The 13795-nt window shown below is 39.2% G+C and overlaps 1 protein-coding gene across 1 annotated transcript in view; it reads right to left on the bottom strand.

Annotated features, from left to right (window-relative positions):
- RAB31 (RAB31, member RAS oncogene family) overlaps nt 1-12929 on the bottom strand; it is a 160496-nt gene extending 147567 nt beyond the window's left edge. The window contains exon 1 of the mRNA XM_044683154.1: nt 12589-12929. Within this exon, the coding sequence (XP_044539089.1) occupies nt 12589-12627 (39 nt within the window). The 5' untranslated portion in view covers nt 12628-12929. The remainder of the gene's footprint in view (nt 1-12588) is intronic.
- Nucleotides 12930-13795: the final 866 nt, after the last annotated feature.

Genomic DNA, 13795 nt, shown 5'->3' with positions numbered 1-13795 from the left:
CAACCCAGAAGTTCAAATTGTTTGATTCCTGTATGGGAAAATGTCATCTCTGACTCCTGGGAATGGCATAATTGCCTAGGCATTTTAAAGGAAATGTATGGATAGAAGTCTTGAGGTGAAGGTGAATATAGTGGAATGAGTCAAAATGACAGTGGAATAGACCAGGAAGAGGTAGGGTGGGTATCTCATATGGAGGAGGAATGAGTGGAAGAACTACCACGAAGAAGGAGGGGATGGAGGGGTTGCTGATACCAGAAGCCTATTCTCATCAGACCTGGTATAAAGAGAGGATAACAGAGAAACAGGAGGGAAGAGAGATAAGAAAAGGGAGGGACTGGGGAGGAAACATATATGAAAAGGAGGTAGGATAAGAGGAGGGGAGGGAGAGTGACTTTTAGGACAAGATAGGGAAAGGATTTTTTTTAATCAAATTCATATCAAGAAGTAGGAAGGCACAGTTGTGGGGATAAGGAAGGGATTTTTGGAAAGGGGGATAAAAAAAGAATTGAAAAGTTAGGGGGAAGGGACAAGGAAAGGGACCTTTAGAAAGGTGGGCCAATTTGGAATTAGGAAGGCAAAAGATAAAAGAGGGGAGGGGATATGAGTAGGACAGGTATTGGTCAAAAGAAATTGGACAGCTGAGGAAGGCTATAGTGGGAAGAAAGGAAGAGGAAGACAAACAGTGAAGAGGAATAGAGTAGATGGAAATGCATGGCTAATAACTATGGCAATGGGATGAATTCACCCATAGGAAAAAAAATGTGTAGCAGTAAGAGTCAAAAACCAGAACCTAATAATGTGTTGTTTCTAAGAAACACACTGGGGGGCAGCTAGGCGGTTCAGTGGATTGAGAGCCAGGTGTAGAGACAGGAGGTCCTAGGTTCAGTTCTAACCTCAGACATTTCCTTAACTGTATGACCCTGGGCAAGTCACTTAACCCCAACTACCTAGCCCTTACCACTCTTTGGCCTTGGAACCAAAACACAATGTTGATTCTAAGACAGAAGGTAAGGGTTAAAAAAAAGAAACAAACAAAGAAACATACTGAAAATGAAACAAACATAGAGTGAAATGAGGAGCTGGTTTAGAATATACTATGTTTCATCTGATCCAGGGAAGGCAGGGGAAGCAGTCATAATCTCAACAAGAGTTTAGGCAAAATGGATATAATTGGAAGGAATGAACATAGTAACTATATTATATTGGGGATAGGGGTTACTATGGATAATGAAACATTATCAACTTCAGACTTGTATGCAACAAGTATTATGGCAGCCAGATTTTTTTAAGGAAAAACTAAATGAGATATAGATGGAAATAGATAAAATAATAATAGTGGTAGACTTTAATCTTCCCCTCTCAGAACCAGATAAATCTAACCAAAAAATAAATAAGAAATTAAGATGAATAGAACCTTAGATAAGTTAAATAAGACAGATATCTGGAGAGCCCCGACATGCCTGCATGAGGTTAGTAGCAGATCAAATCCTGAGCACACATATAATCCAAGCATAGTTTCTGGTAGGGTAACAATAGCTTAGACAGCATCATAAATATCCTGCAAAAGTTTTACTTTAATACTCATCATACTATGGAGGTAATCTTGCATCCCTGAGGGATGGTAGCACTGGAACAAAAGTTCTACTCTGTACAACCAGGCTAGAAAGACTTGTTTTGGAAAAAGTATGGTTCTGGTAACAGATTATCTATTGCCTAAGGACAAATCTAGCAAAATATGGTCCTGGTAATTAATATACGTTAACTGAGAACTAGAAGGCTAAAGTGATCAAAATAAATGCTGCTAGGAACACGAAGAAACAGGTCGTAAGATTACATTGCTAGAGCAGCTGTGAATTTCTTTTTTAGAAAACAAGATGGAAATATACATTATGTTAGGAGGAAAATTAAGATTTAAGTATAAGTTAGCAGCCAGGTCTGTCAGGCAATTGATGGAGAGTTCCAAGGATGAAACAATGAAGTGAAGAGATTTTTTTCTGAGAGAACTCTCTGGATGTAGCTGATAGCAGTTGGGTGCAAACTTAGCTGCTTGAAGTGAAGAACCCAGAAAAGTGATTATTTCCTGCTGAAGCCATCTGTCCATGGAAAGATCAGGTGGAGCAGTGAATCCAGTTCTGGTTGGTGGACATACCAGACTGTTTCAGCTCCCTGAATTTACTCTTTTGTGGAATTTGCTGTGGATCCTGGAAAGCTGTGAGCATCACAGCCAAAGAGGACCTTGTAGTGAGACCTTGCAGTGAGCAATCTCCTTCTGACCTAGCAGGCTTGACCTGACAACCTGTGATAGAGACAGAGTAGTTTTTTTGTCCCACCTTCTAGCCCTGAACTTACCCATTAGATAAGTAATTTTAGATTGACCTTTCCCTCAATACCTAACCCTTAAACTCTTAATAAACTGTTTTACTTTACTTCCTGTGCCTTCCTCAAACCCCAAGAAAGGACCCACAAAAGGATAGCCTTCAAATCTTGTCTTTCCCCAGCTTGAGTGGTGACCAGTAACTGCTAACTGAAATTCATCAACCAGTGTGTTTTTACCCATTTCCCACATCCCTTGTGTAGGTTCCCAGTTATCCTGTGTATCCTGTCACTTGTGGGTGTGTGGGTGTGTCTTGGCTGTGTGTGTCACCCTTGTATTATGCTGTGAAGGCAGTTACATTTTTCAATTAAGAGCTATAAAACTTATCGAGCTCATTGACCAGAGATTCCATTACTAGGGTCAGGCCCTAAGGGTATTATTGAGAGGGTAAAAAGCTATGTATGTATGAAAATATTTGTGGAAGCTTTGCTATGACAAAATAACTGGAAATGACACAAATGCAATGAATGGAAGAAATGGCTGAATAGACTGCTATTTCAATGTAATGGGTTATGTTAAATTATTAGAAATGACAAATATTGGCAATACAAAGAAAACAAGGGAAATATATGAAGAGAGGAAAAGAGAATAAAAATAATACATGCCATAATTATATTTTTTAAATAGTCATAAAATAAAGAGAAAAAAGTATCCAAGTAAAACAAATCCAAAGGGAACTCAAAATCAGAGGTCATTTATATTAGCATATGTATATATATATATTAAGTATTTTAAAACAAATTATAAACAATGTGGACTTTGTCATTTTGCACATCATTTTTATGTATTTATTTAAATGTTTTTTGTTGGTAGTAGTGATGGTTACTAAGCATATAATTTAAAAATTAAAAAATAAATACCTCTCTTTGGATATAACTGAACACGAATGTGCTGATGAATGTTAAAAACCAGCTTTCAAAAATGATGTTATGCAAGATACACTTTTAAGTTTAATCTGCATTACAACATTTTCTTGAGTCTAGAGACAATCAACAAGGCAATAAATCAAGCCCTGATTTATAACAGTTGCTCATTTCTGATGTGTATATGCTCACAATGATAATTTAATCAGTTACAGCTGGCTCCAGAACACCCTTATTACTAAGGGAAGGGGAAACCTTTATAAATATGAAGCTAAGAATAACTGCCTAGTTTGCTTGTGTCTCTGCCTTAAGGGTTTAAAAAAGAAAAAAGAAATGAAAATGAAAATGATGCAAGAAAATCATGAGAAGAGTCAACCACATTGTAAAAAAAAATAGGAAAGGATGTACAAAAATTTACTGAATAAAACAACTCCTTAAAACATAGAATTGGTCAATTGGAAAAAGATACAAAAGTGCACTGAAGAAAAATTCCTTAAAAATTAGAATTGGTGCAGAGCGAAAGGAGCAGAGCCAGAAGAACTCTATACACAGAGACTGATATACTGTGGTAAAATTGAATGTAATGGACCTCTGTACCAGCAACAATGCAATGACCCAGGACAGCTCTGAGGGATTTATGGTAAAGAAAGCTACCCACATTCAGAGGAAGGACTGCAGGAGAGGAAACATATAAGAAAAACAACTGCTTGAACACATGGGTCGGGGTGGACATGATTGAGGGTGTGGACTCGAAACTACCACACCAATGCAACTACCAACAATTTGGAAATTGGTCTTGATCAAGGACACATGACAAAACTAGTGGAAATGCGCATCGGCCATGGGTGGGGGGAGCGCGGGGGGGGGGGGGTGAAGGGGAAAGGAGGAGCACGAATCATGTAACCATATTAAAAATGAATATTAATAAATGTTAAAAAAAAATTAGAATTGGTAAAGAGCAAGCTAATGACCCCATGAGACATCAAGAAACAATAAAATGAAATCCAAAGGATGAAAAAAAAAGATTTGAAATACTTCATTGCAAAAAAGACTGACTTGGAAAACTGATTGGGAAGACATCATCTGAGAATTATTGGATTACTTGAAAACCATGATCAAAAAAACCAACTAGAATTCATATTTCAAAAAATTATTAAGGAAAACTGTCCTAATCACCTAGAACCAGAGGGCAAAATAAAAATTGAAAGAATCCTCCAATCACCTCCCTGAAAGAGATTTCCAAAATGAAAATTCCCAGGAATGTTATAGCCAAATTCAAGAGAAAGGCTGATTGGGAAAGAGATATAGGTTTAGAGGTTATTGACATATAGACTAAGTAGAAGGTAAGGCTATCAAAGAGAGCATGGTATACAGAAGTACACAGAAGAAGCAGCTAGACAGCACAGTAGATAAAGTGCCAGACTTGGAATTGGGAAGACCTGGATTCAAATCTGGCTTCAGACACTTCCTCGCTATGTCACTTAACTCCAATTCCCTAGCCCTTGCCCCTCCTCTGACTTGGAATTGATATTAAAACAGAAGGTGGGGGCAGCTGGGTATCTCAGTGGATTGAGAGCCAGGCTTAGAGATGAGGGGTGCTAGGTTCAAATCTGGCCTCAGACGCTTCCTAGCTGTGTGACCCTGGACAAGTCACTTATCCCCCATTGCCTAGCCCTTACCACTCTTCCCCCTTAGAACCAATATGCAGTATTTGGTTCTAAGGCAGAAGATAAGGGTTTAAAAAAAAAAAAAAAAAAGAAAGTGCACTGGATTGGGAGTAGGACTTAGGTTTGAATGCTGACTATGCCACTTAATAACAATGGGACCCTGGGCAAATTCTCTGAGTTAACTGGATTAATTTCTCTAAGCTTCTCTTTCATTAGCTGTAAAAAATGAGTTAGTATTGGACTTCGGTTTGGAATGATTCAAGGAAAGTGATTAAAATGGAAGATTTTACCACCTGAATAGGAAGTAGACCATCCAGATCCCAAATATTCCAACAAAACCCTGAAGTCTACCAGATAGCATAATGATCAAGAAACAAAATGAGAAACTAGTATCTTCTACAGGAGAATGACAGATCAGCCAGAATCCCAAAGGCTTTAGGAAAAGCAAGAGGAAAAGGGGTTGCTAACAAACAATACAGGATAATCTTCCAGTTCAACCAAAGACTGGTCAGAGACAAGAAGGTGGCAAAACTCTGTGTCTTGAGGCAAGAATAAGGAAAGAAGGAAACAAGTATTTATTAAACACCTACTATCAGCCAGGAACTATAAAGAAGAGAAGGAGAAGGAAATAAACATTTTAAATAGTGCCTACTATATGTCAGGCACTATGCTAAGCATAATTTACAAATACTCTTTCATTTCACTTTCCAGTCAAATCTAGGAAGTAGATGCTATAATTCATCCCCATTTTACATTTTAGGAAATTAAGACAGAAGTTAAGTGATTTGTCCAGGGTCACCCAGCTAAGTAAGCACCAAGGCAAGATTTGAACTCAGGTCTTTGTGGCTAACACCCTATTCACTAGGCCACCTAACTATATAGCTGCAAGAATAGATGTCTCCCCTGGAAAAGTCCAGGGATGTCAAAAAGTCTTAGGGGTAGGGGACCTAGAAGTGCCAGCAAGTGGCAGCAACTTGCAATAAAGACCAGAATATAGGGATGCAGGACTGAAGCCAAGTCACCCTAGTCCCAGGGATGCTGATGTCCTTAGTACTTTGTCCTGAAAATCTAGAAAGGACACCAAAGGTCCAGTACTTTGAACCTCAAAGATTTAGCTGGAGTTAATGTTGAGAGGTAGAAGTCAATGCAGGAACCAAAGTGACTGATGGTGGAACCAAGTAGGGCTGGAATTCCCCACCTAATATCAATACCAACATCAAAAGCAAAAGCAAAGCAAGAGATAGCATGACTGGCACAAAGTCTCAATTTAAAAAGCAAAGCTAAAGAGATAAGCAAATTAAAGAAAACACCAATTAATATTTAAAATGATTGCAAATCTTAAGATCCTCAATAGGAGACAGTAACTTCATAACAACTCTATAAATTCACATTTTTTTAAATGGACTTTCCACAAAAACTATATGAAAATACAAGAAAAAAATGAAGCAAAACCTAAAAGAAAGAAAAGAAAGTTCTTGAGGAAAGAAATGGAAGAAAAATAGTTTAGAAGAGAAGATGGCAAACCACTCAAGGAATGGCAACCCACAGAAAGCCAGAATAGTTCAAACAGAAATCATGTCTCATGAAACTGCATGAAATATTAGAACAAAATCAAAAGATTGAAAAAAATAGTTGCAAATGTGAGACATCTGATACCAAAAACCAAATGATTTAGAAAAGAGATCAAGAAGAAATAATTTAAGAATCATTAGACTCCCTAAAAAATTATTTTAAAATAGCCCGTGTATTACTATAGGTCAGAAAATCATCAATGATAACTGACTAGATCTGTTAAAACAAAAGGTCAAAATACAGATAGGTAGAATCCATAAAGGATTCCCCAAAGGAAAAGTACTAGGATGGTCAAATTTGGCGGTATTCATGTCAAACAAAAAAACTGCAAGTAACTAAATGGAAGCAGTTCAAGTACCAAGAGACTATTGTTAGTATCACACAAACCCTAGAAGCTTCTACTATAAATAATAGGAGATTACAAAAGGCAAAAGATATAGGTTTACAATCAGATTAATTTATCCTGCAAAGCTAAGTGTAATCCTACCTTGAAAAAAAAAGTCTAATGGAAGAGGACTTTCAAGCACTTCTGATGAAAAGACCAGAGCTGGGTAATAATTATAAATACAAAAAAAACCAGAAAAATCTTCAAAAATAAACTTATTTGAGTAACTGACACTAAAAGATAATTGAGTGCTAACATTCTAATAGAAGGATAAGAAACCAGTTTTTTCAGAACTTCTGTGTTGTCAAGTGTATTGAAAACATTAAATGGAAAAAAGAGGTCCTGAAGGAGAAATGGTTCTGTTTTGAGATTCTAAAGAGGAGAAATTGGAAGAAGTCTAAAGTAGGAGATTGAAAAGGGAAAATAGGAAGATGCTACAGTATCAAGGAAGAAGAGAGTAGAATTTACTCTCTCATAGTAGGAATGTGTGAGAAGAGTATTATAAGTATGGAAGGAAGGTTGGGAGGAATAGGTATTAGATATGAATTGATGCAGAGCAAAATAAGCAGAACCAAAAAGAAATACGCACAATGACTACAATAATGTAAATTAAACTATCACCAAAAAGGAAATTGAACTATGAACAAAGGAAAAACCACTGAAAGTTCCAGAGAAAAGAAGATAAAACATACCTTCTTTCTCATGGCAGAGAGGTAGAACAGAGGAGAAAAGGAAGAAGTAATCTGTCTTCCTTTGGGACAATTTGCTCAATTGTTTGTGGGCTTTATTTATTTAGACTGAGCACAAATATTTGTTGAGCACCATTCTATAGTCCATATAGTCTCAGGTTCAGATATTCAGATCTCAAAGGCCATTTAATCTGGCTCTTTATTTTTTATTTTTAAAGTACATTTTATTGATGCTTTTTGTCTTTACATTACAATCATTTCCTGTTATCTCTTCAGATTCAACTTGTGTTCAGTCTAAATAAGGTGGAAAGGTATAATCATATTTAAGGTCTGCCCAATCTGGGAGGAGTAGACAGTCATAAAAAAAAGATGATTAAGAGGGTGTTACCTTGCAAAATTTATCTTAGATACTGCCCTTCACCTCCTACTTGAAACTCCCTCCACTAGAATTCCTCCAACAATTAACAAAGATAAGACATTGTCTCCAAAAGGCCATAAAAATACCTTTAGAAATCTCCATTAATTCTCTTTTCTTCATTTCTTTTTTTTTTCCCTACCCTTACTTTCTGTCTTGGGGGTCAAATGACTTGCCCAGGGTCACATATCTGGGAAGCCTCTGAGGCCAGATTTGAACCTAGGACCTCCCATCTCTAGGCCTGGCTCTCAATCCACTGAGCTACCCAGTTGCCGCCTCTTCATTTCTTCAATGCAACAGTAGATATTGCAATCCATCTGTAAATCCAACAGATACGCAATATTCAAGGGGTCTCCCTCTTGAGTTTCCTTAGCATTATGTGCATACCAATGTAGCACAATGGCTATCCAACTATTATTGTACTCTCTTGCTCTATATGATTATCTTTCCTCTTTTCCAGGATTTATGATTTCTATTTCATTCTGAGTACACTTCATAGAGATACACTATAGAGGCACAGCATGCTACAGTGTAAAGAATATTGGATATGAGGTCAAGAAGACCTGGGCTCATATCCTGCCTTTGCCACTCATAGAGGTATGTCAATGGACAAGTCACTTAACCTTTCTGAGCCCAAGTTTTCTTATATGAAAAATGGCGGGGGGAAGTGGAGGGGAAGGTTAATATCTGTAATATCTACCTTATGGAATTGTTATAAAGTACTTTGCAAATCTCTTTTTTAAAAGCTTTGTTGGTATTTTGTTTTTACATTACAAACATTTACAAATTTCCCAAGATAGGTCTCTTGTACTAAAATAAAACAATTGAGCAAAACTAACAATAGTAACTTCATCTGGAAATACTTGCAACGTTCCATACCTATGACACTCCTAAATTCTCTATTTTAAAATGCTTTTTCCTTAATTAATAGTAATCTATTTTCTCTCCTTCCCAAACCCAACTCTCTGGTGATTGGGGGGCAGGGTGGAAGGGGAGGCAGAAAAGCCAACTTCTTTTAAGAAATATGCATAATCAAGTAAAACTAACTCCCTCATTGACTGTATACAAATGTATGTATGTAACACACACACTAGTATGGTCTCATTGTGCCTAAATCTGTTATCTTTCTGGCAAGAAATAGATAGTACTCCATTGATCTTTTGGAATCATGGATGGTCACTGTTTTGACTTTTAGTCCTTTGTGAGGCAACAAGGTGGCCCTGTCGATAGACAGCCAGGCCTGGAGACAGGATGTCCTGGGTTCAGAGGGTTCAAATATGTCCTCAGACACTTCCTTACTGTGGGACCCTAGGCAAGTCACTTAACTCTGATTGCCTAGCCATTACCACTATTCTGCTTTGGAACCAAGACTTAATACCAATTCTGAGAGAAGGCAAGTCTTTTTTTTATTTAAGTTTTTTGTCTTTACAGTGTTGATACTGTATAAATTGTTCTCCTGATCCTGCTCATTTCATCCTTCATCAGTTTATATTGATGTTATAAAAGTCAAAACAGAAAAAGGAAAACAGAGACTAATATCTGTAATGAACACTGATAAAAATCTTAAAGTGCTCCATAAGTGCCAGCTATTATAATTATTGTTAGATCATAATATAGCCTCTCTACCCCTGCCTTGTCTCTTTTCCATCTTTCTTTGTGTGACCCATAATTTTGATACCTCAGAGATTGTGGGCTATGACTGAGCCATTTTTTTCCTCCACCATTTCTTGCTATTTTTAAGGCAATGCTTCTCAAAATCTTCTGCCATCCAGTTACATAAAATTTTGCAAATGAATTTTTATTATAAAGTAGAGTTACCCTTAGAACTATTACATCTCTACCTGGCAAAGAGTTTGCTGGCTGAAGTAGTTTCAAGTTCTTTTAGCCTAAGAGCAGCAACTTCTTCACATCATTTAATGGTGATGGTCCCTGTCAAAGCCTATCCTTTTATCTGTTTTTCATTTTTCATCAGTAAGATCTTTTTAAATAACTGTTTAAACCATTTTAGTGTCTACTTTCTTCTAAGTATTGATTATGAGCTTTGTTCTAACAAGTAGATGATCAGAAAGTAAATTTAGAATGACTCCCAACTCAGTAACCAGTTGTTTCCAGTCTGTTAAGACATAAGCCATTTCATTCTTTGTGATATTATTTGGTGCTTACCATGTTCAGTGACTCCTAACTGCCTTCTCCAAGAAAGCTTTCAAAGAAATAGGCATGAGGGCTTCTATGTGATCAAAATTTATTTTCTTTAATTTCCTAATCTGAAATCAGATATTCCAATATATTTTCCACTTTTCTTCCCCCAGTTTTGTATTGATACCACAAAGTATCAGGGTGTACAATGATTTCTTTTGGGGGTCTTATAAAATTCTTTATCAGGTTTGGACACCTCCTCATCCTCTGCAACAAATGTGGGCATATAACCCACAATTATTTTAATCTTAGTCTTCTTGCTTATGTTTATTATGAGCACTAGAGTGGGAAATGACAAAAATTAATTATAAAATGATGTTCCTTGTTGACTTTGAGAAAATACCAAAAGCAACTCTTTTATTTGACTCTACAAGGACACATTATGAGCCATCCTCACATTTAGCTGCAACTTCCTTGTGTCTTCAGGTTTCATTTAAAGAAAAAAACATATCAGTATTGATATAATTCAGTTTCTTAAGCAGTCTGTTTATTGGTTTAGGTCTTAGAGAGAGGATCTTATATTTAAAGGATCACCAATTAAGTTAAGGTTTAGAAAAAGTCTGTAAACTATTTGAACCTTAGTACCTTGGCTCCCTATTACCCTGCCATTTTGACTACAGAAACTGTAGGACCCTGAGGACTGAGAGGGGGCCAATTTGAACTTTTCTTTTGCTTCTTGGGATTCCATGATCAAAAAATCTATCATCTAATGGCCACCATACTGAAGTCCAGTGTACTTCCAATACTTTCAGCTACTTAAAGTACTATATTCCTTCTAGGTCCTTGATAGCCTTTCTGAAATTGAAATGATCCCTCAAAAGGAGATATGAAATTTCTGGAATTTATGTTTGGACAATATTAGAATCTCAGGCTAAGGAGGAGGAAAAAAGAACCTACCAATGTGTACTTTGATAAAAGCCACCAGAGATAAATTAGCAGAATGTGCAAACATAGAACTATTTGCAAGGTTGGGTGAAAGAGGCTGAGGTTGTCTTTGCTGAGGATGTGGAAAGGGTAATGGGAGAAGTGGAAAATAAGGTAAGGCATACAATCCAGACAGAGATTCCTGAACCCTCCTCAAAACACAGTCCAGAGAGCACTACAGTTGTGCAAACACAAGTCAATCCTAATGTTCTCCCTACAAAAGTCAAAGAGTGGATGGAGACTTAAAAGATCATTTCCTCTTATTCACTTCTTGGAAATCCACTGACAGCTCATAGTTAACATTTATTTGAGGCTAACAAGAATGAGTGTTCCTTTTTGCTGCTATATGTTGGTGGGGAGAAGCAGTTTTCTAGGAAGCAAGATTAATTGTAGACAAGATTAGTTGAACCCAGCTAGCAGGAGTCCACCGATGTCAAAAACTGCTGCAACTTTGCCAAGAAAAGGATGGGGAGTGAGGGGTGGCACCAAGACACCACTTTTTCAATAACCATTTTTGAGGTGGAAGGGTGGGGTGAGGATACGGATTCCGAGGTGAGATCAAACGGAAAAGCCCCTAGAGCCAACCCTGGGCGAATGTCCTGTAGGAACTTTCAGAGTGGCCCTTCTTGTGAATGGCACAGGCCAGCCACTCCGCTGGCTTTTCCATCATTGGCAGCTTAAACAGAGTTCTTCTTTATGCTAAGAAAAAAGAGATTTGAGAAAGAGGGGAAGTAGTAGTTGTGGGTGGGGGGAGAAGAGGGAGGTTGCACTAAGACTTTCTTAGCCTGCTGTTTTATCCACAACACAAAAGGTTTCCAGACCAACCACATACTTTCTTTAGCCACCCTCCCTACCACTGTAATACCGAGTTTAAAAACACTTAATGGATATCTTAACCTCGGTTAAAAAAAAAAAAAGTTAACAAATTAATAAACGAAATCATTCCCACGGGGGTGAAAGAGGATTTCAAGGGGCTCTGAAAACTAAATTACTTTCAGCCGGAAGGAAATTATCAAAGGCAATGGAGAAAGCCCCTCTAACAAGATTAGGGGTAAGGCGGGGGTGAGCACTCCAAAGACGGAAACGGGAGTCCCCGGCACCCTCGCTGGCAGATGGAGAGCGGCTACGGGGGCATCCTCCCCAGGAGACCCTTCAGTTGCAAGCCAGCCCAGTCAGAGGAAGCCGGTCCAGGGAAAGTAGCCAAAAGAAGCAGGCAACGAGCCAAGAAAGCTCCCAGGGCCCGCTTAGTCCCGGGACCCCAGGTTGGGCCGTGGTCAGGGTGGGAAGGGGTGGGGGATGATGAAGGCCAGAAGGGAGTCTAGGCCCCCAAGGCTTGCAGGGGGCTAATGGGGTACCCTAGGAAGTCAGCCTGCCAGGACATTCCCCACTCCAAGACTGGGGCGGGGGTCCCGAGTCCTCGGCCGCCCCCTCTCGGCTGGAAAAAGCCGGTCTCCTTCGCTTCTCTCGCCTCCCAAGACAGGAGCCGCCGGCGCCAGGACTCACCCCGAGAAGACACACTTTCAACTCCCGTATCGCCATCATCTGCTTGGGGCTGAGGCAGGGCAGGGGGCTTGCATCCTCCGGGAGGAGTCCCCCGGCTGTCCCGCGCAGGCAACGCCGCCGCCGCTGGCTCCTCTCTGCTGATCGGGCACTCGCTCTCTCTCTCTTTCTCTCTCTCTCTGTCTCTGTCTTTCTCTCTTAGCCAACCAGGGAACGGAAACCAGCTGCTGCTATTTCTGGGCAGCCCCAGCCCCAGCGCCGCCACCACCACCACCACAGCCACCACAGCAGCCGCCGACGATCACATGTCTATAGTACTCATCTCTCAGAGGCTTCGGGGCTACAACCTCACGGACCCTAAACTCCAACTAGCTCATAAAGCTCAGAAGCCAGCGAGTCTTGCGGGAACGCCTTCTGGGGTCTGCTTCGCAGCCAAAACTGAGACACCTCGGCTGCTACACGGAATACCCCTAATTGAAAACAAGACTGCATTCCAAACCTCCAGCCTGTGTCCTCCACTCCCTCAAATCTCGACAACCTAACCCAACCCCAGTGGGGCTGAACCTCTTTCTAGGTTCTCTACGCAGTCCAAGCCACCCTAGTGTGTGCTTTATTGGTATTAGTCTATCTCTGAAATGAGCACTGTGAGAATATGGGAACTAGCTCTTTTCTGAAGGCTCGACCTCCACGTTTCACCAACCTGGCACCTGGCACCCCACTTTAGCCCGCAGCAGCAAGACAACTGTGAACTAGATTCCCTATACGCTATTGAAATGGACTAAAGCCTTTTTGGAGTCCTAGGAAATACTTCTCCCACGTGGAAATCCAAAAAAGAAAACAAGTGGCATCTTGAGAGTTTGGGGACAGGGAGGATATCTCTGTTTCACAAAAATTAAAATTAAAAAATTCTACATTCCACAGTAGCTTACCTAGTAATTTTGGTCTCCAAAGCAATGTTTTAAGATTAGCCTAGTCTTTTGTTAACTACAATTAAAATTTTTTTTTCTTTAATCTCCTTGAAGAAATGCTACTTCCTCTTCTATATATAAGTTGCCTGGATAGTTTCACAAGTTTCTAGATAGTTACCACCACTACCATTTTTCCATCTGTATGTATGACCTTGGAGCAAGCAATCCAAATCATATTTTAAAATCAGGTAATTCCAGATGAGCTACCTTAACTCACTTAAATCAAATTGTCTGTCTTGAAA

Source organism: Gracilinanus agilis, chromosome 1 (assembly GCF_016433145.1).
Source record: "Gracilinanus agilis isolate LMUSP501 chromosome 1, AgileGrace, whole genome shotgun sequence".
Taxonomy (NCBI): domain Eukaryota; kingdom Metazoa; phylum Chordata; class Mammalia; order Didelphimorphia; family Didelphidae; genus Gracilinanus; species Gracilinanus agilis.
The sequence above is the reverse complement of the archived record's forward strand: the minus strand, read 5'-3'. Positions and strand labels throughout refer to the sequence as shown.